The sequence below is a fragment of the Paramormyrops kingsleyae genome, chromosome 7 (genome assembly GCF_048594095.1).
Source record: "Paramormyrops kingsleyae isolate MSU_618 chromosome 7, PKINGS_0.4, whole genome shotgun sequence".
Lineage (NCBI taxonomy): Eukaryota > Metazoa > Chordata > Actinopteri > Osteoglossiformes > Mormyridae > Paramormyrops > Paramormyrops kingsleyae.
The window spans coordinates 3,938,396-3,964,184 of record NC_132803.1 but is presented as its reverse complement, the minus strand read 5'-3'; the positions used below and the strand labels follow the sequence as shown (position 1 = coordinate 3,964,184).

Genomic DNA, 25,789 nt, shown 5'->3' with positions numbered 1-25,789 from the left:
AGCACGGTGCGCTAATCAGGTAAACAAGGCTGAGGCAGACACACACATATACTCAGCAAAAAAAGAAACGTCCCTTTTTCAGGACTGTGTATTTCAACAATAATGTTGTAAAAATCCAAATAACACACAACACACAAGCCCTCAGTCCAGCCTCTCTCAGCCTATTGCGGACAGTCTGAGCACTGATGGAGGGCTTGTGTGTTCCTGGTGTGACTCGGGCAGTTGTTGTGGCCATCCTGTACCTGTCACGCAGGTGTGATATTCGGATGTACCGATCCTGTGCAGGTGTTGTTACACGTGGTCTTCCACTGCGAGGATGATCAGCTGTCCTTCCTGTCTCCCTGTAGCGCTGTCTTAGGCGTCTCACAGTGCGGACATGGCAATTTATTGCCCTAGCCACATCAGCAGTCCTCATGCCTCCCTGCAGCATGCCTAATGCACGTTCACGCAGATGAGCAGGGACCCTGGGCATCTTTCTTTGGGTGTTTTTCACAGTCGGTAGACAAGTCTCTTTAGTGTCCTGCGTTTTTAGAACTGTGACCTTAAATGCCTACTTTCTGTAAGCTGTTAAGGTCTTAACGACCATTCCACAGGTGCATGTTCATTAATTGATTATGGTTAATTGAACATGCATGGAAAACATTGTTTAAACCCTTTACAATGAAGATCTGTAAAGTTATTTGGATTTTTACAACATTATTGTTGAAATACACAGTCCTGAAAAAGGGACGTTTCTTTTTTTGCTGAGTATATAAGAGCAGGCATGTCGCCTAGTGACTTCCTGAAGATTGCCAACTCCAAGACACGTCCCCCCCCAATATTCAGAAGCGCTCAGAATGTCCTCCCCAATACATATTACAATTTTGGCGTAGCTTTCCCCCAATGTTGACTCCATGGGCAAATACACATCAAAAGGTACTTTAGAATTAGACGCCTAATATCATAATTGTAAGTGTATCAAAATAAAGTACAAAATATAGCAGGCACTGTATGAAAATAAACCACTGCATTTTTGTATTTTAAAAATAAAAATACTTTTCCAAGGGAGCGTAAAGTCACTTTGCAAACCTTCTGTCTGTCGGCCTGTTTGATCCGTCCCTTCACCAGTACACTGCCTCGGCTGGTTAAGTGGACAGTGTTTGTGAGCAGCAGCTTTTCTCTGCCTAACAAGGCGTACCATGAATCGGACATGCCAACAGTCAACAGATCTAATCAGATCAACAGATCAAACCTGCCTGTTATATCTCAGATCCCCATATATCCTTGAGATCACCCAGAAAAAGGTTTTAAAAGAACCAACAGTTTAATGTTTAACTAACATTTTGTTAAAGACTCATACTCGTATAATAATTTAGTTGCTTGGTGTTTGGTAAGGGAGGGCCTACAATTAATTCATCAGCAAATAACTGATAGCAGCTTTATCTGTAGTATTGTGTGTAAATAAGTGATCCAACTAAGCAGCTATTTCAATTAGGGCCTATCAACCAAAATGTTTTAATTCATTGTATATTTCAAAGCTAAATCTGCACAGAGAGATGGAAACTAGAATCAATCACTCAGCAATAATATTTTAATGAAAAGAAATGTTTTATTTCTATACATTTCGCAAAGTACAGACGGAAAATATCTGGCCATCAAGTTTTTAAATGTAGACCGCCTTCACTTAAGTGCAGTTGCTTTTTTCTCAAGAGCAAAACATCAGGAGTATCTCTTTCCACATTTGTACCAAAATAAACAGCCAGCGAACACGTCCTGACGTTTAGTGACCAGTGAATAGAGAGCTGCACTAGTGGCCAAAATTGTGGGAACACTTCCGGTTTTTACAGACTGCAGAACTTTATTCAGCTGCTGCTCCAGTTACTTATTTAAACACAATGTATGATATTTGTAACATTCTTCGATTGTCTATAAGCATCACTGCCAAGATTTGAGTAATAATTTTTAAAGCGTAATGCCAAAAATTCTAGTTTCCACAATTTTGGCCACCACAGTATCTATCTCCCCAAAAGAATAACTTAATAAATGTTCGCTTAGTTGGACGTCACAATCCAAAGGTCAGCACAACGACACCTGACGCGAAATGAGTTATCAAAACTATGCTGTGTTTGTACTCACAGGTTTAAAGAAGCATCAGCCCGGGATCGTGCTGCAGCTGACGGTGTCCCTTTAAAACCAGGCTCAGGTCCCTGATTCTTACCCACAAGCCAGTGCGGCAGGGCAGCATGCCCTGCACATATTTAGTTCATGAACTCATGTGGTTCCTTTGGCATGTGCTGAAGCCCAGTGTGATCGATCTAGTCTCTGACAGGCCAGCGAAGGGGCATGGGGGAGGACAGTTTTATTGCATTAAATTAGCTTTGGCAGCAGTTTTTGCCTTGTGTACTTCCGCCATGATACATACATCATTGTTAGCAACATGCCAATTTGCTCCGGATTAACGAGCTTGAGCTAACAATGGACCCCGAAGCAGCAGGTCTCGGGCTCATTCAGAAGGAGCTGACGGCTATAGTCTGAATGGCCTTTGACCTTTGACCTTCCGTGTCCCAGCTTTAGAATGCAGCATGAACAAACTTAATGACTATAACCTTCAAATGGGGTTTGTGAAAATGTTTTTTTTTTTTTCCGTAAGAAAGTTAAGACCTACAGATATGAATTAAATCAGGTGCACGATTGAATGTGTGAGTGAATCCTGAGAGAATCAGCCCATATCAAACTGCAAGAATGATGACAATAAGTGGTGGTAAACTATCAAATGTGTTATTCCCAATAAAGCAGATTTAATTTTCTGTTTAACATGCTAGCAGATTTACCTTTCCCCCCCTTAAGAATTCCTACAAAGGTTTCATCACTGAATGTTAAGGTTTAAAGGTATAACATCCCGGTCTATTGTGACATGATTGGTTTCAATTGTTGCATCAGACATTATCACTGAAAGAGCCCTACAGCTGGTCTTCAGTGCAGTGTAGCTCTTAATGAATATAACAGCCTGACTGAATATTACCCCAGCCTTGTTATCTGAAGCCTCCCTGTAATCAGTAGCTCCTCGTTCGGTGCGGGTGGGGTGACACCCAGAAGCGCCGGACACCCTGGACCCCAACCCGTCACTGGGCACAGCACACCGCAGCCAGCTGAGGGACACCAATCCACCAAAGCGACACGGCTTCAAAGGGGCACAGCCCCATGCACACGGAAATCACGCCAGCCGCCCTGGAGGACCGAGGTCACCCAGCAACCCACCGGAGCGCCGCACACCTCCTTTTCCAGGGAGCTGAACTGAAATGCTTCCTTAATTATTTATTTATTATTTATGGTGCAGAAAGCAGAATAAATTAGTAATGGATTTCATTTAGATTCAGGTATCATTTATAGGCTACTTAATCCTGCTTATTCAAAATAAACATGACTGGATTATTGATATATGTGTCGACTATATCATATTGAAATATGTATGTATTGTTATACAATCATAGATGCATTCAGACTTTTCCAATAGAGCATTGAGATGAACATGATTTTTGTTGAGAGCATTATACTTGCTTGACTAGAAAGAACAGATAATTAAAGCTCATTTGGAAAGAGGCAATGAGAAGAGGGACTGGCACTGCTGGTACAGAAGTGATTTTACTTATCATATGCTCTGGTCCACAATGACAGACAAGAGAGGATCAGAGAGCAAGGCCAGCCTGCCCCCAGAGCTCACAGGTCACATGGGGTATAGTCACTCTGCTGGCCACGGGACTTGAACCCATGACCTTCTGGATATAGCCATAGGTCCCTAACCTGCGGAGCTACATACTGCCCCAGAGACTCCAGCAGCTATGGGAAGCATGAGATTTTTCTGCCTTATGACAACAGCTGGAGAGGTGTGGTAGTTCGGTGCTTAGTGCTGTGGCTGCATGCCGGCAGGGTTGCGGGTGCGATTCTCCATGTGGAGTTTGCATCTTCTCCCCATGTTCACGCAAGTTTTCTCCAGGGGTCCCAGTTTAAAAAAAGGCAGGTAAATTCATACCTGAAAATTACCCAGAGGGTGTGAACCATGTTGCCACCTAAGATTCCTGGGGTAGGTTCCAGGGTCACGATACAGTGACTCTGTACTGGATAAATAGTCATAGAGAAATGAATAGATGGATAAAAATACACCCGAGTTACAATGCAGATTGTCTTTGAGTTACACAGACTCACCAGTGACAAGGGCCCATGTCCAAATCTGCTGTCACTCCCACTAAATCCCCTCAGCGCCAGGAATGTCTGTTACTCGCCCCCCCCCCTGCCCTGTCAGTAAAATGAGTGTGAGCTTCCTGTAAGCGCCTTCCTGAGCGTCTCATCTCCATGTCCCCGCACGCACGCACAGCTTCCTCTGCAGGTCCGTCCTCCGTAGGCTCCTGCCCCCCCCCACAGCCTCACGAACAGGGCCTGTCTATTCTGCCCGTTTTACCTGCCGTCGGCCAGGAGAGAGGTAGCCACTATTATTGAGCCGGTTGGATGAGATCTCCACCCCCTCTGGCGCACGCAGTCTTATAGAAAGTATATATATCTTCCTTCATAGCTGATTCAGACTCTATAAATAAAACCTTATCAGGACCCTCTATCATGGAGCACATTTTCAGTAGTAATTGAATATTGAAAAAAGCATCAAATATAGAACAAATCAGCTTTATATAGCGCTACACACTCCTGGGTTTATATGTTAGCATATGTCCTCTGTGGATTTGCGTATGAATTCACTTACATTGACCTCATGAGTTGTGGAGCAGTGGGAGGGATTGTCTATTAAAAACGGCTACAGGGCTGCCTCTGATCTTCACTACGGCAACAGATAAACAGCCGAGAGGAGCATGCCGGGCCAGCAGCGAGGCCAGAAACACAGCGGAAGGATTAGGCGACTGATTGGTGTTACAAAAGCCTAATGTGACCATCAATGGCCAATAGAAAAAGGAAGGAAAGTTAGACCACCAACACAGAGAAGGGGAGGGCGGTCAAAGGGCCTATAGCAGGTGGAGGGTGGAGCCAAAGGGCCTGTGTGGGTGGGGTAAAGTAGGTAATGATATGCATAGAGGACCTAAAGTGAGGAAGGCAGTGGTGGGTAGGGTTACCATATGTGGTGAGCCGAAAAAGAGGAAATGTCTGAGGATCGAAATATTAATGAGTTTTCACATTCACTGGCCAATCAGGTACCTCTTCTCTTATAAATAGTAATGAGTTTCTGCATTCACTGGCCAATCAGGTAGCACTTCTCTTATGAATATTAATTACTTTTCCCGAAAGTTCATGTCCAGGGAAACCCGCATTTGTGGTAACCTTGCAGTTAACTCTCGTTTTACAATCTACATACTATGGACACATATGTGCATACAAGTCTTTTTCAACAAAAGTCACAAAACACAATGCTGAAGTTTGCTAAATTTCAAGCAAGCGATGCGACTCACGGTTCACGTTAAAACAAAAATGAAGCGTGAAAGTGCCAAAGGTTTCCAGAGCTTGACATCACTCGTGAGCAGCGTGAGGGACATGCATATCTTTTCACTTTTAGAGTAAACGTGTGCTCGAGCCTTGCAAATGCAGCGTGATGGTGCTGAGCGGCTGCTATATACTGAAAATCGGTTCCATTTCCTTCACTTGTTACTCCACTGTCACTTGCAAAACTGGGTCATACGGGTTGCAGCACTAAACCCGGACAAACCGCCGATTTTTGAAAAACCACCCAGACGCCCAGACAGGGGCCCAAAAAGAGGAGATATCTAGAGAAACCCGGACGCATGATAATCCTAGTGGTGGGGAGAGGCTACCAACTTTGTAAGTGAAATCACAGGGTCACTGAGGAGCATGGCTTAATGATAGAGGTGTGCTCTACGTGAAGAAAGCTGCTGACTCTGTCATTACGAGCTTCAGAAAAAAACAAGCAAGAGGAAAACACGGAGGGAAAGTCTCGACTCTCCATCGAATAACCACAGAACTGTGTTCAAGACAAAACGGAACGGAATTTAAAGTAGCCCATTAAAAAGAAATTACACCACCATATACAAAAAGGCACATCCTCCGTTTAGTCAGGGCTGGGGTACTTTATCTCTCTCTCCGTTATTCACACGCCACACAATGAGTCCTTTGAATCCTGGCACAGTGCACACAGAGACAGCAGCTCTTAAAAAACCCAAACAGGCCCCAGCTCCCCAAAACAGTCGTCTGTCATCATTCATCGTTCCTCTTCCTCAAACAAAGCGAGCATGGCCTTAATATTTGGATCACTTACAATGGCTTTGGGAAAATATCCAGTTAAGCATCGATACTGGGTTAAACAGCAGTCACACAAATCCCATTATCAAACGTTATAAACCACAGAGAAAGTTTTATCTTATCTATGTATCTATATATGTTGTTTTCATGTATTTTATTATCTAGGCATATTATAAGTTGGTTGCCTTGATGTATGTACAGGCATGTATTTAATTATCTAGCTATTTGGAAAATTATGTAATATATTAAATATGTCGCACAAATATTCCAAAATGCATTACATAAATAAAATTCAACAATAATTTTAAGAAATTCACATTTGCATATTTTAGACTAGCTGTAAGCTTTAACACTGCATCAGTTGGCAGTATTATTTCATATAAAAAGCACAAATTATTTATTTACAAAGTAGCATTTACATTTTCAGGCCAGATTCAAGCTACTACATTTCTCATTAACAACGCAGCACGGCAGATGATATAGTGGTTAAGGATGTGGCTTATTCACCTAGAGTTTGCACTTTGAAAAAATGCGCTGAGGTTCCCCTTGTGCAAAACACTTCACGTCAATCGCTTGTTTGTGTAAGTACATGTAAGTAGGTAAATTCATCACCACAAAAAAATCACCTTAGATTCACGTTAGCGACCAAAATGTACATGTAGTTAGAATTCAAGCTTGTGTTCTAGCACACTGTATGAGTATCAGATCATGCCACAGATGGAGAGAAGTAGCTTTCCAGTAAGACGAGGTTTAATCACCCCTTAACAAACAGCATCAGGTAACAAGATAGGGACACCAAGCTCTCTACATCCAACTGGGTCAAACAGAACCTTACCCATGCAGCGTCACCCACATCCTGCTCAGAACCACCCTCGAGAAACACAGGGCCAGAGGCCGGGGGCCCCTCGCACAGGAAGTCTGTGGTTGACATGCTACCTTTCTGTGATCCTCTGAGCGAAGTGTCAAATTCAGAGGCTGGCCGGTGCCAGGGCTGTTTATTTACAAGGAAGTTACAAGCAGCCCAGAGATAAGGATGTGTGTGTGTGTCCTGCAATAGCTGATCAAACAGAAAGCCCAGTCTCAAGACTAAACCCATCCCCCACGCCACTCAAAACAAACAGACACGCGTTATTTTACACATCAGACAGCAGAATTAATTATGATGAATATGAACAATGCTTATTAACGTGTGCGAGGAAGAAGGGCCCTTTAAGACACGGGGCTTCCTTTCCATGACTGCTGCAGTCGATTGTTCTATTTATGCAGAGCGATATTCAGCAGTGGCTGCAGTTTGTGCATGCTTTACAACCAACAATACCAATATTTACATTTATTTCTGTTAAATCCTTCAGAAACTCTTACACTTCACTTGTCTTAGAAGTATCACCCGTGTGTTTTTACCCGACCAATCAAACTACACAGGCCCCCAAACAGCTGAAGAGATTAGTGCTACCAGACATTTCTTTCAGCAGAATTTTTAATTGTGATTCTATTTAAAGAAGCAGATTAAGTGATATTAGAAGGTAGAGTGTCCAAAAATGAGTGACAAACTTCTTCGGGTCTCCGGTTATTTGGTGGAGCCCTGGCAGGGTTCCTCTTCCTGATATCTGCTTTTAATTAATGCAAAGAGGACAGCAAACACGACCAAACTGTGAAAGACAGACAGGATACAGGTGCTGGGTAAAGTTTACCTACACCGGAGTGTTTGGTGAACAGCTAGAGGAGTGTTTTTCCTTTTTTTTTCACAACAGGCCTTAGTCATTTATTCACTTCTCATTCTTCATGCTTCTCATTCTTCTTCATGGCAATCATTATTATTATTATTAGTAGTAGTAGTAGTAGTAGTTGTTGTTGTTGTAGTAGCAGCAGCAATAGTGTTAGTATTAGTAGTAGTTTCATTCACTTGTTTGTATTGTGTTCTGTCTATGAACTCTGTCTATTCTGCACTATACTGTATATATGCTTGTGGACTACATACCTTGCTGTCGCATACACAAGAATAAAGTTTATCTTACGGGCAGTATTGCAGGTAGTACTTACGAAATTGGATGGTAGGTGAGGGATTTTGCTGCTATAAAAATTTTTTACAATTTGCTGCATGTGGAAATGCAGTGCTGGCCTGGTGGTTAGGGAAGGGCACTTGGGAGTGGAAGGCTGGTGGTTCAAATCCCTGGCTTGTGAGGTACCCTGAGCAAGGTACTGCCTCCCCAATGCTGAATTAGCCCCAACTGCTGGGTTATGGTATCACAGTGGGTTAAATGCAGGGGCGCCCTTTCAGTGTTATGCACTGTGTATCAATGATGTCGCCTCCGCTCAGCATTAGCTCTCCAAACCCAAATAAGCGTCCTCTGACAGGTACAGCAAGCCCTTTTCCGACAGTATTCCCAAGAAAATGCCTACGGGGCTTCAGGAATCACTTATGCAAACACACAGGGGTGTGTGCAGGGTGTGGTCAGTTTACCTGAACAAGTAAAAGAACACATGCCGTTTGTTTCATGTTAAACAGCAGCTGCAGTTTTCCCCACCCATGCATTCATTTGTTTATGCTGTACATGTAAGTGAATCAATACACAATGCATTGGTCATAAGGAAATTTGGTCCTCCTACACACTGTATCAAACAGTACTATGAAATGGATATAAATGGCTTAATAGTAAACTGTGAACTTGGCAAAACACGAAGTTTCCTTAATTACACAACGTTGGTCATCAGGAGGGCGGCACGGTGGTGCAGTGGTTTGCACTGTCGCCTCACAGCAAGAAGGTCCTGCGTTCGGTCCCTGGGTCACTGTGTGGAGTATGTTCTCCCAGTATATGTGTGGGTTTCCTCCAGGTGCTCTGGTTTCCTCCCACAGTCCAAAGACATGCAGATTAGGTCAACTGGCTACTCTAAATTGCCCTTAGGCGTGACTGTGAGTGTGTGTGTGGCTGTGGTGGACTGGCGGCCTGCCCAGGGTGGACCCCGCCTCTCACCCGATGAGGCTGGGATTGGCTCCAGCTTCCCTGCAACCCAGATGGATACAGCTAATAGATGGATCATCGTGATTATTAGACTGCAACACAAATGTAATATTTCTTAATTGTGTGCAGTCAATTGTGTATAGAAATTTAACTGAGACTATGTGAACGTTCACAGATGGCCCACATATCTAAGGCTGGCTTCGTGCATCATGTTTTTTATCTGCCTTCATTATTTTGTGAGGATGAAATGTCTGTCGGCCGCCTCGTCTTGCTCGCATCGTTCACCGTGATGAGGTCACTTTTTGGGACTGTCCACTGGCATAATGACACACATATACAACCAGAAGCTGTTTTCTAAGCACAAGCTACTGGTTTTGGGAGAACGACCCGGCTTCCACACTTAGCTGCTGCACCTTTATCTCACCGCGACTCCCATCCATCGCTCCGCTGGTGTTACAGCTTCTTGCCTCCCCCCATCCACTCTTGATGGTGAGACCCATCTGTGAGCCAGCTGCACTGGGCTGGGACACTGAGAAAAGCCACTGGCAGATATAGGTATGGGCAACATGGGCAGCCGCTCAACATGGCGTCTTGCTGGGGGCGGCACGGGTGGGGGTGCAGCACGAAGAAACAAACGGGAATGGCGAGATTGGTGCCCCTGGTTACCTATCGCTAATTTGCACATCACATCGATGATATCATGTCAACGTGTGGGTCAGATGTCGGAGTGAGCAGTGTCCTGATTCTAGTTTGCAAGCTAGGCAGGCTACCAATCAGAAATCAAAGATGGGGAGGGGGCGGGGCTGGGTTGACCTCAGGTCACCCCACTGGAAGCCCGAGGTAGGGGGAGCAGGGTAATATATCAAATACTGCAGTACGATTAATACTTGATGCAGTACGATTAATAAAACCAGTCACATTACAAAATGCTACCAAATAAACCACAATTGATTCATAATGCTGGGAATATATAGTTTCATAGACAATGGATGGATGGATGGATGGATTTATATACTACAATTTGTTTTTATTTGTCTTTATTACTTCTTTTAGAAATCTAGAAATTTAGAAATCTCATTTTGTATATCTTTCTATATTTATATTGTTTTAAATTTATTATATTATTTGTTTTGTTCCAAACGTCTTCATAAAAATGACAGTTAGTGCCAAATGGTGCATTTTTGGTTGGTGGGTTGGGACATGAACATACAGTTTTTGTTGGGGGGTCCGCTGAAGGGTAGGGGTTCGCCATCCAAGCCAAACCCGCTACTGAGAAGAGAGCAAGCAAGCTTGCGGCAGGTCTGCCTTTTATCTTATAGTTTTTAATGCAACATGTACGTAAGTGTTCACCAACCATCAAAGCAGCTTATTTTACAAAGTGCATTTTAAATTAGAGGCAAGTTTTGTTAAGTAAATGTCTCTATACACTCTATATAATGATAAGTAAAGACTCTCCCCCTGGGATCAATAAAGAATCTCTTATCTTTGGGTCTGCTCACACTAGGCAATCCATACCATACTTCAGTACGTTTGACCTCCAAAGTCTAGTTTGTACTACTGTGTAGTGTGATTGTTCCCTATCGTGCCCAAGCAGGGAACGCTTAACCACGCCCGGGCCTGCTGGAAGAGGTGGGCCCTTGCATGGCTCAGTTGGACTCCAGCACTGTACGCATCCACTGTGATCACTAACTGTGCCCGAGCATGGAACACAGACGTGACACACACATGTGCACATGTACATTATAATGACCCGGTAGGCTGTACGGATCGGGTAGGCTGTACGGATCGGGTAGGCTGTGCGGATCGGGTAGGCTGTATGGATCGGTTGGCTGTTCGGATCGGTTGGCTGTACGGACCGGTTGGCTGTACGGATCGGGTAGGCTGTGCGGATCGGGTAGGCTGTATGGATCGGGTAGGCTGTGCGGATCGGGTAGGCTGTATGGATCGGGTTGGCTGTACGGATCGGGTAGGCTGTGCAGATCGGGTAGGCTGTATGGATCGGTTGGCTGTACGGACCGGTTGGCTGTGCAGATCGGTTGGCTGTACGGATCGGGTGGGCTGTATGGATCGGGTTGGCTGTACGGATCGGGTAGGCTGTGCAGATCGGGTAGGCTGTATGGATCGGTTGGCTGTACGGACCGGTTGGCTGTGCGGATCGGTTGGCTGTACGGATCGGGTGGGCTGTATGGATCGGGTTGGCTGTACGGATCGGGTAGGCTGTGCGGATCGATCGGTTGGCTGTACGGACCGGTTGGCTGTGCGGATCGGGTAGGCTGTACGGATCAGGTAGGCTGTGCAGATCGGGTAGGCTGTACGGATCGGGTAGGCTGTACGGATCGGTTGGCTGTTCGGATCGGGTAGGCTGTATGGATCGGTTGGCTGTGCAGATCGGGTAGGCTGTGCAGATCGGGTAGGCTGTACAGATTGGGTAGGCTGAATGGATCGGTTGGCTGTGCAGATCGGGTAGGCTGTATGGATCGGGTAGGCTGTACGGATCGGGTAGGCTGTATGGATCGGTTGGCTATACGGATCGGGTAGGCTGTATGGATCGGGTAGGCTGTATGGATCGGTTGGCTGTATGGATCGGTTGGCTGTGTGGATCGGTTGGCTGTGCAGATCGGGTAGGCTGTATGGATCGGGTAGGCTGTATGGATCGGTTGGCTGAGCAGATCGGGTAGGCTGTATGGATCGGTTGCTGTACGGATCGGGTAGGCTGTATGGATCGGTTGCTGTACGGATCGGGTAGGCTGTATGGATCGGTTGGCTGAGCAGATCGGGTAGGCTGTATGGATCGGTTGCTGTACGGATCGGGTAGGCTGTATGGATCGGTTGGCTGAGCAGATCAGGTAGGCTGTATGGATCGGTTGCTGTACGGATCGGGTAGGCTGTATGGATCGGTTGCTGTACGGATCGGGTAGGCTGTACGGATTGGTTGGCTGTACGGATTGGGTAGGCTGTACGGATCGGGTAGGCTGTGCGGATCGGGTAGGCTGTATGGATCGGTTGCTATACGGATCGGGTAGGCCTTGCGGATCGGGTAGGCTGCACAGATCTCCAAATACTCCGAGATATCTGGGTGAAATATGGTACTATCTTTATATGTGCAGCACGGATAAATGTAAATCAAATCATTGCGTTGTGAACTCGATCAATTTTTAAGAGGGCCATGTGTCATTGCACCCAAAACAACTCCAAATAAGCCACAAAATAAGGACATTAATCCTGAACTACATTGTGCTGTGTGATAACGCTTTTATTTGTATATTTTCTTCAGCACAAATAATCAAATGGTTAATATGAAAGCACGCCCAGGACTGGAACGGGGAGGGGGGAGGGGTTGGGGGGGGTACGCTAGAGTACGCTCTTTGAGACACCAATCTGCATGTCCTTGGTCTGCAGGGGGGAGTGCCCAAAGGGAGAACATGCAAAATCCACACAGAGTACAGGTGGGATCTGAACCCACAACACTGGAGACATGAACAACCATGCGGCGCACAAGGTAAATTTAGCCTATTGGAAATGTTTTACCTTAATAAAAGGTTTAAGCTATTAAATGAGTATTAGCATTACTCATGACGTTAGAAAATTGAAGCTGTGAATAACAGAGGTCAACAATAACCGCTAAAATGTGAAGTTATATTGGAAGGATAAAAAACTGCAGCTGAACATTTTCTCAGTATGGAGGCTCTCCGGGATATGATTGGCTGTTTCAAATTAAGCCGAAAGTAAGATTAAAGAGAAGCACTAATACACTGGAGTTCAGCAACCCCCCCCCCAAACAATTCTGTCCCATAAATCTGCCAAAGCATTTTTAGTTGAAATTTATTTTAATGCCACCCGATTTTATAAACACCAAAAGATAAGTGGTTGCATCCCAAAAAAAAAAGATATCATAAATTTTCTGTTTGGTTATAATGCTAGAATTATTGTCAGACAGATCACCTGTATTAACTTCACTTTTGGGGCGAATTCTTTGTATTTTAAACCAAATTCATCTCTGGTGGAGAAAAAACTGACAAAAAAAGTAGGTTGTGTTTGTCAGGAGAATGCAGAGGATCTCAGAAATACTCAGTGACATCATCCATGACGTCAGCTTTACTCTGTCACACACCCTGAGCGGCTTTCCTGCAAGGCCCGACTCTCAGCGACCCAGCGTGATGTGCAGAAACACCCCCTAGAAATTCTCTCTTCAAACCTTGAGAAACAGAGCAAAAAATGACAGCAACCCTGGCCTATATATGTCCTCTGTACAAGGAGACACACTGATCAGCCAACATTAAAAGCATCTGCCTAATATTGTGTAGGTCCCCCTCCTGCCGCCAAAGCAGCACTGAACCATCGGGGCCTGGACTCCACAAGACCACTGAAGGTGTCCTGCGATATCTGACACCAAGACAAGACATTAGCAGTAGATCCTTTAAGTTCTGTAATAGCGAGTTGGGGATCTCCGTGGATCCGTCTTGTTTGTCCAGCACATCCCACAGACGCTCGATTGGATTGAGATCTGGGGAATTTGGAGGCCAACATCTTGAGGTCTTTTTCATGTTCCTCAAACCATTTGTGATCAATTTTTGCAGTCTGGCAGGGGGCATTGTCCTGCTGAAGGAGACCACTGCCATCGGGGAATACCGCTGCCATGAAGGGGGGTGCGGGGACTGCAGCAGTGTTTAGGTAGATGGTCCCTGCTACATGGATGCCAGGACTCAAGATTTCCCGGCAGAACATCTCCCAGAGCATCGTGCTGCATCTGTCGGCTTGTCTTCTTCCCAAGGTGCACCCTGGTGCCATCTCTTCCCCGGGCAAACAATGCACAGGCACTCAGCTGCCTCAAGATGTAACAGAAAACGTGACTCATCAGAGCAGGCCAACTTCTTCCATTGCTAAATGGTCCAGTTCTGATACTGACGTGTCCATTGTAGGCGCTTACAGCAGTGGACAGGGATCAGCACTGGCATTCTGACTGGTCTGTGGCTATGCAATTTCCAGCAAATCTCCAGTGGGATTGGACCAAACAGGTTAGCCTTCACTCCCCATGCCTTCACTCCCCATGCACAACGATGAGCCCTGGGCTGACCCACACGCATGAGCCCTGTGTCGCCAATTCACCGGCTGGCCTTCCTTGCACCTCTTTTGGCAGGGACTGTACACTGCATACCAGGAACATCCCAGAAGACCTGGCAGGTACTGACCATTGCACACCAGGAACATCCCAGAAGACCTGGCAGGTACTGACCACTGCACACCGGGAACATCCCAGAAGACCTGGCAGGTACTGACCACAGCACACCGGGAACATCCCAGAAGACCTGTCAGGTACTGACCACTGCACACCGGGAACATCCCAGAAGACCTGGCAGGTACTGACCACAGCACACCGGGAACATCCCAGAAGACCTGTCAGGTACTGACCACTGCACACCGGGAACATCCCAGAAGACCTGGCAGGTACTGACCACAGCACACCGGGAACATCCCAGAAGACCTGTCAGGTACTGACCACTGCACACCGGGAACATCCCAGAAGACCTGGCAGGTACTGACCACTGCACACCGGGAACATCCCACATGACCTGCCACTTTGGAGATGCTCTGACCCAGTCATCTAGCCATCACAGTTTGGCCATTGTCCTTATGCTTGGACATTTTTCATGCATCCAACACATTAACTTCAAGAACTAACTGTTCTCTTGCCTAATATATAATGGCACCCTTGACAGGTGCATTGTAATAAGATAATCAATGTTATTCACTTCACATGTCAGTAGTTTTAATGAAATGACTGTTTGGTACTTAAATTCCTCAAAAGGTCATACAGAGGCCATTCGGTGACAGAAAATATTTATGGCACAAAACAAACCAGAGACCCGGCACGGTCCAGTGGGTTACAGAGTCTTAAGTTATGTGGTGAAGAGCCTTGAAAGGAAGCTTCAATCTTCCAGTCACATTTCAGCACCTTTCATCTTTCTCTGCTCTTGAGAAGGTTGTGTGACGCTTCAGCAGGGCCTCAAATAGATGCCACTGTAATACTTCATGCCGGCCGCTGTAATGTTTTACACACATGTCTGAACCCTGCGATAAACCTGTTTATTTTGGTAAATGCTGTTTCCTTATTGGTCCAGAGATGTCACATGGGTGTTGATTATTTTCATGTATCACAGGTAGTTCTGACAGTCTAACAACAGTTTTATATTAATGCGTTTCAATGTTTTATCAAGCATGTTAATATAAAAACCTGTGACTTTCTACTCAGAAATAAACAGTCGTTCTTACCAGCATCATATTCCTTGGTTTTCTAAACTCAAGTGCCAGTCGGTTGAAGGTTACGATAGTGACTTAATGGACCTGCTGCTTCCAGTAAGTGGCCTGACCAGATGTTCTACCCTTGTAGGAGTTATATTTTTAACAGCCAATTGGGACAGTATTATATGGAGCTTAAAATAATTTTCATCTGAAAATTATTTTTACTATTATTGCTATTATTATGTTTTGTTCGTTAGCTGCAACGTGACCAGGATAAATCGCTTCGTTCTGCTTTCATTGTCATTGATTATTTTGGTATAACTGCACTCCTCGTTGTGGTTCAGCAGTTACTTATTCTCTGCGTCATGGCATGCAAGGAAAATCATATCCAAGGTGTCTCTCTTCGACTCAATCCAGTAAGAGAGATACAGACAGGAGCTGCGCTTAGACTCAGTGAGACCCATTCCCATCTCAGGCCCCTGCTTTCCCTGTATCAAGAAGCCATTGGACAGAACTTTCCGACAATTAACTTCATTTTATTTCACATCAAAAGAACATTCAGACTTCCGATAAAGCAAATAATTCACTCGATCAATAAGCATGTAATTATCTCTCTTATCTGGAACATTCCTAGAAATTATTACAGTAAAGCATTTAGGAGCAGTATTTGAACAAATGTCTCGGAGGCAGTACTGTAGCCTCACATCTCCACGCTTAGATGCCGGAATCCTCTGGGTTCTCCAGCATCCTCCCACAGACCAAAGAGCTGCAGTTCAGCTTACCTAAACGGCCCTTTGAGTGTGAGTGGGTATCCTCTTATGGAACCTCATCCAGGGTCTTCCCAAGCCTTGTACCCTATACTACCTGCCACAGGCTTCAGACCCCCCATGACCATCACCAGGATAAGCGATTAGAATGGATTTGAACAAAAGAAAACAGCCCTTCCAACAGCACTATAGGCTATACTTCCAGTTTTTGATGCTGTGAAAGCAGGAAGGAACAAACCAGCCCAAGATTTCTGTAATCCAGGTTTTAATTATGAGGTAGACCAAACAGAGTTCTGCCACCTGTCCGTCACTTGTGCGGGATTTTGTGGTTTTACAGTCGACAAATCCCCCCATGGCCCAGTCTATAATAAAGCTTTAATTTGCAACAGTGTTACCAATGACATTTTAAAAACCAGATAATTAACAAAACCCTCATAAATGACAGCGGGCGGCTCACAACCATTTTGCTTTCAATGCATGGGTTTTCTCAGAATATCATTTGCTTTTGTTTGGATTTATTTATTTTGTTTTTATATAACATTTTATATAACATTATTTCACACCACCGTATGCAGTGTACTGAATATAACTGGTGTGACAATAAAGCCCTATTTGACTTGATTTGCTTGCATCCCAGTACTTGAAGTACTTGATTACCGTGACTGACAGTGCACCGAGATGGTGCTGTGAGGCGACTGTGAAGGCTAGTGCAACCCTCTTATAGATGGGTGAGAAAACAGGGCCACCTGTGTAGAAAGACGACTGATACAAGTAAAATTCAGTGCAAATAATTCTGCTTGATCTTGGGATGTTGAGAATCGATACTAAATCGTCAAAACCAGAATCGCAATTAATCAGAGATCTATCAGTATCGTGGGAGTACCGTGTGCATTTAGTGGGATGGGGTTCAGGGCTGATTTGGCCCTTACCAATATTGAAACTAAACTAAACTACACCACTGAAATCCCCCACCACAGAGTGAGTGAATACTGAATAAACACCAAGACATTGTTTCACTGTTTGACTTCAGGAACATGGAGTCCGGAATTTGAAAGATGCCATAGACTACAGGATGGTTCCATGTCAATGGAGGAAGCCGTGGTAAGAAAAATTAAGGGGCTTTTTATGTGCCTTGTTCTGATTGGCTTCAGTGTGACTGTGGAATCCAACCTTCACAGCAAAACTGCTTTGAGGTGAATCTCAGTTACCTGCTTGCTTTGCCCACCAACTTGAGTGTCTACAGGTTCACTGGCACAGTTTTAGGTTTGCCAGTGACCCTTTCTCAGATTTCACCACAAACAATCTGCCAGAGCATTCTGTTTCATGCTATACTCTATTCTGTAATTATGACCGGTTGAGTTACAGTTTTAAAGTTGGCACATCAAGATAATTACACAACATTTCCATACACTTACACTATATTTGCAAAAGTATTGAGACACCTGCCTTTACACACACATGAACTTTAATGACATCTCGTCCTTAATACATAGGCTTTAATATGAAGTCGGCCCACCCTTTGCAGCTATAACAACTTCAGCTCTTCTGGGAAGGCTGTCCACAAGGTTCAGGATTGTGTTTATGGGAATTTTTGACCATTCTTCCAGGAGAGCATTTGTGAGGTCAGGCACTGATGTTGGAGGAGAAGGCCTGGCTCACAGTCTCTGCTCTAATTCATCCCAAAGGTGTTCTGTCGGGTTGAGGTCAGCGCTCTGTGCAGGCCAATCAAGTTCCTCCACAACAGAATCACTCATCCCTGTCCTTATGGACTGTGCACTAGTGCTCTAGAGTCCAGTGGCGGTGTGCTTTACACCACTGCATCCGATGCTTTGCATTGCACTTTGTGATGTAAGGCTTGGATGCAGCTGCTCGGCCATAGAAACCCATCCCATGAAGTTCTCTACACACTGTTCTTGGGCTAATCTGAAGGCCACACGAAGTTTGGAGGTCTGTAGCTATTGACTCTGCAGATAGTTGCCGACTCCTGCACACTGTACGCCTCAGCATGCGTTGTCCCCGCTCTGTGATTTTACGTGGCCGACCACTTCCTGGCTGAGTTGCTGTTGTTCCCAATTGCTTCCACTTTGTTATAATACCACTAACAGATTACCCTGGAATATTTAGTAGCAAGGAAATCTCATGAATGGTCTTATTGCACTGGTGGCATCCTATCATGGTACCACGCTTTAATTCACTGAGCTTCTGAAAGCCTCCGCACTTCTACAGGAAGAACCCAAACCCACGACGTCAGCTATGCCCACGGTTTCAGTCTTACTGCACCAGTTTGTTTCACTTGTCCGGTGTTAGATGCATGTGTGAGCTGATTTACTAAGACTGAACCACCATTCAGGATTGGAAAGCATGGGGGGAAACAAGCGGTCGGCCGAACAGGGGGTTCATCACAGTGGCCTCAAAATTATGATGTCATAAGTGTTTATGCAACATGACACCACTGTAGTTCTGGCAGGTCCACTAAACCACATATTATATATATATATATATATATATATCAACTCGCTGTGGTTCCCAGGGTATACAGGTGGCTTCAGGGGCGGCCTTCCCACTGACAGCCAGCGGCATTGATGCGGAAGGACCAGATAGATGTGGTTAAACATGAGGGACACTTCCTGTCATCACATAGTCATTTAGGAGTCAAGTGGCAAAATGGCTCCATGAAAGGGGATCCCCAGAATGGGGAGCATGTAACAGGAAGGGCACAGAAATAGGCCTTGAGAAGAAAATGGCTGTAATCATTTCTTTAAATAAAGTGAAATATCTTGTTCTGGTACATCGCACCATTTAAACCATAGCTTTCAACATTTTCGTCTGCCAGTTTTCCATCTTTCATAACCGTTTATCCATTGCAAGCTTGCAGAAAAACTGGATCGTCTCCCAGGAAACACATGGCAAGATGCCAGACCATTACTAGGAACATGCACAGCACAAGAGACACCGATTCAACTGAAGCACAAGTCTGTGAGAAGACCTGCAGGAACATGAGGAGAACATGCACCCCCCATATACACAGAGCAGGACAGACCTAGAGTGATGCCACAGGGTTAATATCAGTACCACCACACAGCTTAATATGCAATTAAATTATCCATTACACTCTGACCTCTTACCAATTCTTCAAGTTCCTTATCTAATGAAGCTTTGCTGGTTGATCAAACCCTGGCAATTCCGGTTAACTTTACTCTTCTCAATCTAGAGAATTGCACGGTACGCACAAACACGTTTTCTGACCAACCTGAAAAACTACCTCTGTCAACCCATCAGCTCTCAAAATCCAGCCTCATTAAACAAACTGGGGATTGGGATTTACATTATATTAAAGCTCGTACTGCGGAGCATTTTGCCCAAATACACATTAGATATAGACTTTGGTCGTAGCTTTAACGACTGTCCAAATTACACACTGTGTGTTTGGCAACTGTCACTTACTCTGCCCTAAAAATGGTCGTGACATGACGGTCAGACTGAGTAGCTTTCTCATTCTGACTACGTATGAAGGCTGGCACCTCCACTGATATGAATCTCATAGTCTTGTTTACCAGCTGTATTGCGTATAATGAGCGCAATCCATCCGCTCTTAAAAAAAAAAAAGCACCATTAAATGGAATGCCATCTCTTGTACTGAGAATTTGAAATCCATCCAGGTGACTGAAGATTAGAACTATTGATAATACCTCTTAATTTGAGGTTGTATATTCATAAGGTAGAACCTCAGATGATTCTGTGCGATAGGTCTTCCCCACAGGGAAAGGTTTTTAAAACACATCCTACGTGGGGTTGTGGTTAAGAAAGCTGTATCATAACTTCGAGGATGCCAGTGAAAACGTGCAAACAGTCACATCTGAGATAGCGGACTACTACTGTGTCTGTAATCAGAGTACAATCGAAAGGTTGCGGGTTTAAATCCCACTGTTTTATACAAAAGCATCTGCCAAATAACTAATTGTACGTATCTCTAGTCAACAAATTTTCACCCCCCTCCCCAACTCCCTGTTTCTTTTTGACATTCAAAAAGCAGTAACTACTTTAAGCAAAGCAGCTGAATACCTGCCTCTCAGCCTCTCAGCCTGCCTCTGAATACCTACTGTACCTCCTTAAGGCCATAACCCGACACAGATGTTATTGTAATACTTGTTGTTGTTTCATTGTGTAAATTATGTGTTGTGTCAATTGTTTTTGCCAATTCTGTAGTTTCTTGTCAATCTAGGCTACATGTCATTCATTACTGTTCTGCAAAAAATCCCCAGGAAACCTTCAATTACATGCTGAACTGATTTACGGTCGTCATAATCACAGTGCCATAAAAGCCCGTGCTGTAAAAACAGATAGCATACACCTTGATCCCAGCTTTAACGATCGGAGCGCCCACATTACGAGCTGTGTCTTGGCAACTTTTACCCGCTTTGCCTGAAAAACGTCGTGCTGGCGTGACATGGTGGTCACGGACTGAGTTGCTTAATCATTTTGCGCGGAATCTGGCATCTCCATCTATGTTAATCAGATAGTCTCGTTTGTCAGTTGTGTTACATATTACAAACGCACAAAGGGCACAGATGGTCCCCGGGCTACAGCGAGCAGATCACCGTGAGCTCCGCCACGCCACACTGCGGCGGTGCGTGACATCGGCGTGCGATGCACTTCATGGCCAATCTGCAAGGACACATACCCCATTAAAAACAGCAGAGCGACAAACGGGGACCTCACAGGGTGATCCGGATTGCTATTCAGAGTATTAAGCAGGCATATCTGATACTTCCCCAAAGCCAAAAAGGACACCAGCAAATGATTTTTTTAATCACATGACCACCGTAAACTAATTATGCCCGTCGCACTCGTGTCTTTTCAGAAATTAAAGTCTTCCTATTAAAATCTACTTAAGGTACGAAGTTTCATACTCCGCTTCGTATCCCTGCATTTGGTCACGTCTACAGGCTCAGTTTGGTTCATCCCCCGCAACTAGTAGGCAAACAGTTCGCATGACATGTCGTTTTCGGTTTAAACGTTACCAGCGCCAGTCTTGACATCTTCCTCATCTTTCTATTTCCTTGGTCCCCTTCAGCTGCGCGCCCCGTCCTCCCACGTTTTGTCCATCCTCTCCGTCCTTACTACATCAAACGCGAGCGATCGTCTAAATGAAGCTATTTACATGCAGAGATGCATTAGGGAAGCCTTGATAATAACCGGCTCTCGTCGTCGGCTGTATCTAAATGAGGGTTTCCTGATCGCTCCTCTTCACTTACCGAGTTGCTCGCCTCCTTGCGTATCTCATCTTCCGCCCCAGCATCGGAGTCCACCACCAGCTTCTCAAAGCAAGCCGACCCCAAAGATGAGCTTTTTTGGTGGGATAGTACCAAATGTGACAAGGTCGACTTCTGGCTTTCGTGTCCCGGCGCACCGGGCTTGTCGCATCTGTCCGCCACCTGCGCCCGTCTCTGTCCGTCCCCCGGACTGGCATCCAGTGCGCCGCGTGCGGACCTGTCGCCGTCGATGCCGACGGGAGCAGAGCAGCACAGATTGGGCTGGGAAGATGATATGACCCGGTCAAAAACATGTTTCCTTTTCTTCTTGAACATCCAAATGCCCGTCTCCTTCTTCCCGTCCCCGCTGCTGCGCTCTGATCCCAGTTTAGGGCTTAAAAACGGCTTTGTTTTCTCCTGGAAATTCTTCCACATCCTGCTCTGATATGAGGTGGCCTCTTTCTCCGTATCCTTGGTTAAATCCTCCATCCCGGCCGGTCATCAGCCCGCACACTGGCGAGCGAGTGGGAGTGACTGACGCGGCGACTCCGAACCAGGCAGACGCGCCTTGTGCCGCGATCATTATCTGCCCACTTTAGACTCATGTAAGCAGAAACGAACAAGAGGAGTGGCAAGTTCAGTTAAAATATTTTACGATTATTATACGATTAAGTACCCATTTTAAATAAGTAAATATCGGGTAATTATGTTATTTAACGATATTAAACGATTAAATGATGGACAGTCCTACGACTTAAAGCTGCAACTTTGTAAAACACATTCTGTATCGTAAACTTTTGAATAGGCATATAATACTGTAAATCGTCACTATGAAGTATGGGGTACATTTCTTAATTTTGCTGATTTCCAGTCTAATGGCCAGCTGCTTTTGTTTAGGCTAGAGCAACTATCATATAGAGTCATAGGCCTACTTCGTCCTGATCATTTAGAATATACAGCATTGACAGTATGGTGACACATTTAGGCGTAATTTTATTCATTAATTGACTTTATATTGTACCGTAACTCATGCCATGTAGTTTTGTTGTAGTTAGACATGCAGGGACAGCGCCCACTATTGAAGGTATTGTTACTGCAGAAAGGCGCAATTTATTTGACCGTAACTGGTGGTCATAATAATAACAACAACAACAACAACAACAATAATAATAATAATAATAATAATAATAATAATTGTCTAGTTATTATTATTATTATTATGTCATATTTATGTTCTCTTGGTTAAATAAGATAATATTTTATATTTCCTTTAAGGCTTGTAGCTGAATGTACAGAAATTTAGTCAGAACTTTCACACCGTTTCTTGTGTAATTCGTAAACTCTATCATGCCAAGTGGGATGGATGAATCGATAGACCCCAGACAGCAAAAAGTATCTGGCCCAGGTCTATGCCAGATGCACCATGGTTTCCGACCCAGATCCGGCAAACGGATTCAGATCAATGTCTTTTGGCATAACGACACGGATTCGATTTTTGCAACTGCAGCCCAACAGTGGGTCACCATTGGGCTGGATTTAATACATTAGGTTACCTCCAGTTTAACTCCTGGGCTGGATCCGGTACGGATCTGTGTCACATCTGGCCCAGTTATGGCCCAAATTTGCATGCTCCTTGTTTGCCATAAGTTGTCCTCTACTGACTTATTCAAAATTATTAGGGTTTAATTACCTGGTGCAATGATCAGTTATATTTCAATACAAATTACAATTTATAAGCCTATATGAATTCCTTAACTTAGAATTAGACCTAACCATTGCTTTATTTAATCAGACAAACTACATGGTATTTGATATATAAAGACAATTACTTGACAAATGAGAACTACTGTAATACCTAGTTTTATCCTCTAATAACACAAAAAAAACTAACTTAATTTAACCTAGAATCCATCCAAGATGTGTCACCAATACTGTATGTTCAGATTTCTTGATTACGAGATAGTAAGTCATAATTATGAGATAACGTATGTGCTTCCGTACTTTTGCAATAATATTGTAATTCTAGTTCAAATCAAGGAGCTCCAAAAGTCTCATTGAAAACACCTGATTCTGGTTTCAACTTCTTAACTAATAAGTAACTTTACCTCAGAAAGCTCCAAGCGGTGATGTAGCACCATAGAAATCCTAAAAGCCAAACTTTGAAATGTTACTTAACAATGTATATCCTTTCGTAACATGAAACTTAACCTTTGTTGTTCATTTTGATTACAGGATGGCAAATATCAACATACATTTTGGTAAACTGTTTTTTACATATTGGCAAACTTGCTCAACAAAATTACTTCAGGCGGCTAATACTGTTGACGTGACGAGCAGCCAGCAGGTGTAATGAATTGATGAACAGGTAACGGTTACATTTTAACACCATGTTTGAAAATGTCACATTATTTATATGTTTAAGTATTTACATTCTATTTCCTTTTGCATTATAACCAAAAAATTCTGTTTGGGACACTCCTACCCATAGAAAGGTTTGTTTTTATACTATTCTCTACATTTTGGAATAATTCTAAAACTGTCAAAATATAGAATGATATATGGAATTATGCACCAACTACAAAAGTGTTAAAAAATGATTTGCTGGCGGGCAGCTCTGTGGTCTGGGATTCACAAGGTTGCCGGTTCAAATCCCTGAGTCACCAGAGTGATTCCACCATTGGGCCCCTGAGCTAGGCCCTTAACCCTGATTGCTCCAGGGACTGGCTGACCCTAGTGTCTCCTCTACACCAGCTACTTGAGATGGCCTCCTGGGATGCTTTTCCACCTGTCCTGAAAGAGGCCCCACATACGTACTGAGCATTCATTGGCTGCCTTTCCTTCACTGTCTGGTCAAATTCCTCAAAAACACTTTCTACTGTGTTTAGGTCAGGTGGCCAGGTCATGTGATACCACACTATCACTCTCCTTTTTAGGCAGCTTGGCATGTCCAGACTTTTGACCGATACTGTACATATACACATCAATCGGTCATAACATTAAACCCAACTGCCTAAAAATGTATAGGTCCCTCTCATGGTTCCAAAACAGGTCTGACCTGTCGAGGCATGAACTCCTCAAGACCTCTGAAGGTGTCCTGTGGTATCTGGCACCTGGACATTACCAACAGATCCTTTAAGTCCTCTAAGTTGGGGGGGGGTCTCCATGGATTAGACATGTTTGTCATGTTCCTCAAACCATTGCTGAACAATTTTTGCTGTGTGGCAGGCCGCTGAAAGAGGCCAATGCCTTTGTGATGATGGGACTTAGTCTGTAACAATGTGTAGGTGGGTGGTACATGACAAAGTAACATCCACATGAATGCCAGGACCCAAGGTTTCCCAAGAGAACATTGTCCAGAGCATCACACTGCCTCCGCTGGCTTGCTTTTTTCCCAAAGCATATCCTGTTACCATGCCTTCCTCAGGTAAACGATCACCTGACGTAACAAGAAAACATGACACATCTGACCAGGCCACCTTCTTCCATTGCTGCATGTCCAGTTCTGACACTCACATGCCCATTGTCTGTGCTTTCGGTGGTGGACAGTGGACAGCATGACCTGACCAGTCTGCAGCTACACAGCCCCCAACGCAGCAAACTGCAATGCACTGTGTGTTCAGACACCTCTCTCTCATGGCCAGCACTAACTTTTCCAGCAGCTTGTGCTACAGTAGCTCTCCTATGGGATTGGACCAGATGAGCTAGCCGTTAGCTCCCCATGTGTATCAATCAGCCTTGGACGCCCATGACCCCACTGCCAGTTTACCAGTTGGCCTTCCACTTTTGGTAGATACTGTACGAACCACTGCATACTGAGAACATCCCACAAGACCTGCCATTTTGGAGATGCTCAGGCCCAGTTATCTAGCCATTTTTATTTGGCCCCATTGGTCAAAGTCGTTGAGATCCTTACACTTGCCCATTTTCCTTCTTCCAACACATCAGCTTTAAGAACTGACTGTTCACTTGTCTAAAATATGCAGTGATGGCACTGCTGACAGGTGAAGATAATCAGTGTTTTTCAATTTACCTGGCAGTGCCTTTAATGTTATGGCTGCTCTGTATATCTAACTTCTTTGTCAATTATTAATCTCAGTGGATCTTAGTGACTAGATCTTGAACTAAAAACATAATTGATCTTCTTGAACCAGTTAGCTAACTGGGTGGAAAAAAATAACTTTATATACTAACATTGTACTTGTGTCACATGGTAAACACAGTCACATGGCTCAGCTACACTGCGGAATAAACAGCGTTCAGCATGGCTGATGCAGAAGAATTGGTTCCAAAAAAGGTTCTACTTTGGTTCTACTTAGTTCTACCAATCTTTCATGCGTTC

At 44.4% G+C, this 25,789-nt stretch overlaps 1 protein-coding gene across 5 annotated transcripts in view; it reads right to left on the bottom strand.

The window, feature by feature from the left end:
* Window positions 1-22,027, bottom strand: part of LOC111860033 (multiple C2 and transmembrane domain-containing protein 1-like) — a 139,435-nt gene extending 117,408 nt beyond the window's left edge. Inside the window, exon 1 of one of the 5 annotated variants that reach the window (XM_023843310.2) lies at window positions 21,454-22,027. In XM_023843310.2, the coding sequence (XP_023699078.2) occupies window positions 21,454-21,939 (486 nt within the window). In that variant the 5' untranslated portion in view covers window positions 21,940-22,027. Of the gene's footprint in view, window positions 1-4,729; window positions 4,749-7,066; window positions 7,198-21,219; window positions 21,427-21,453 lie in introns of those variants that run through there. The other 4 variants (XM_023843299.2, XM_023843336.2, XM_023843327.2 and 1 more) reach the window with 4 other exon arrangements.
* Window positions 22,028-25,789: the final 3,762 nt, after the last annotated feature.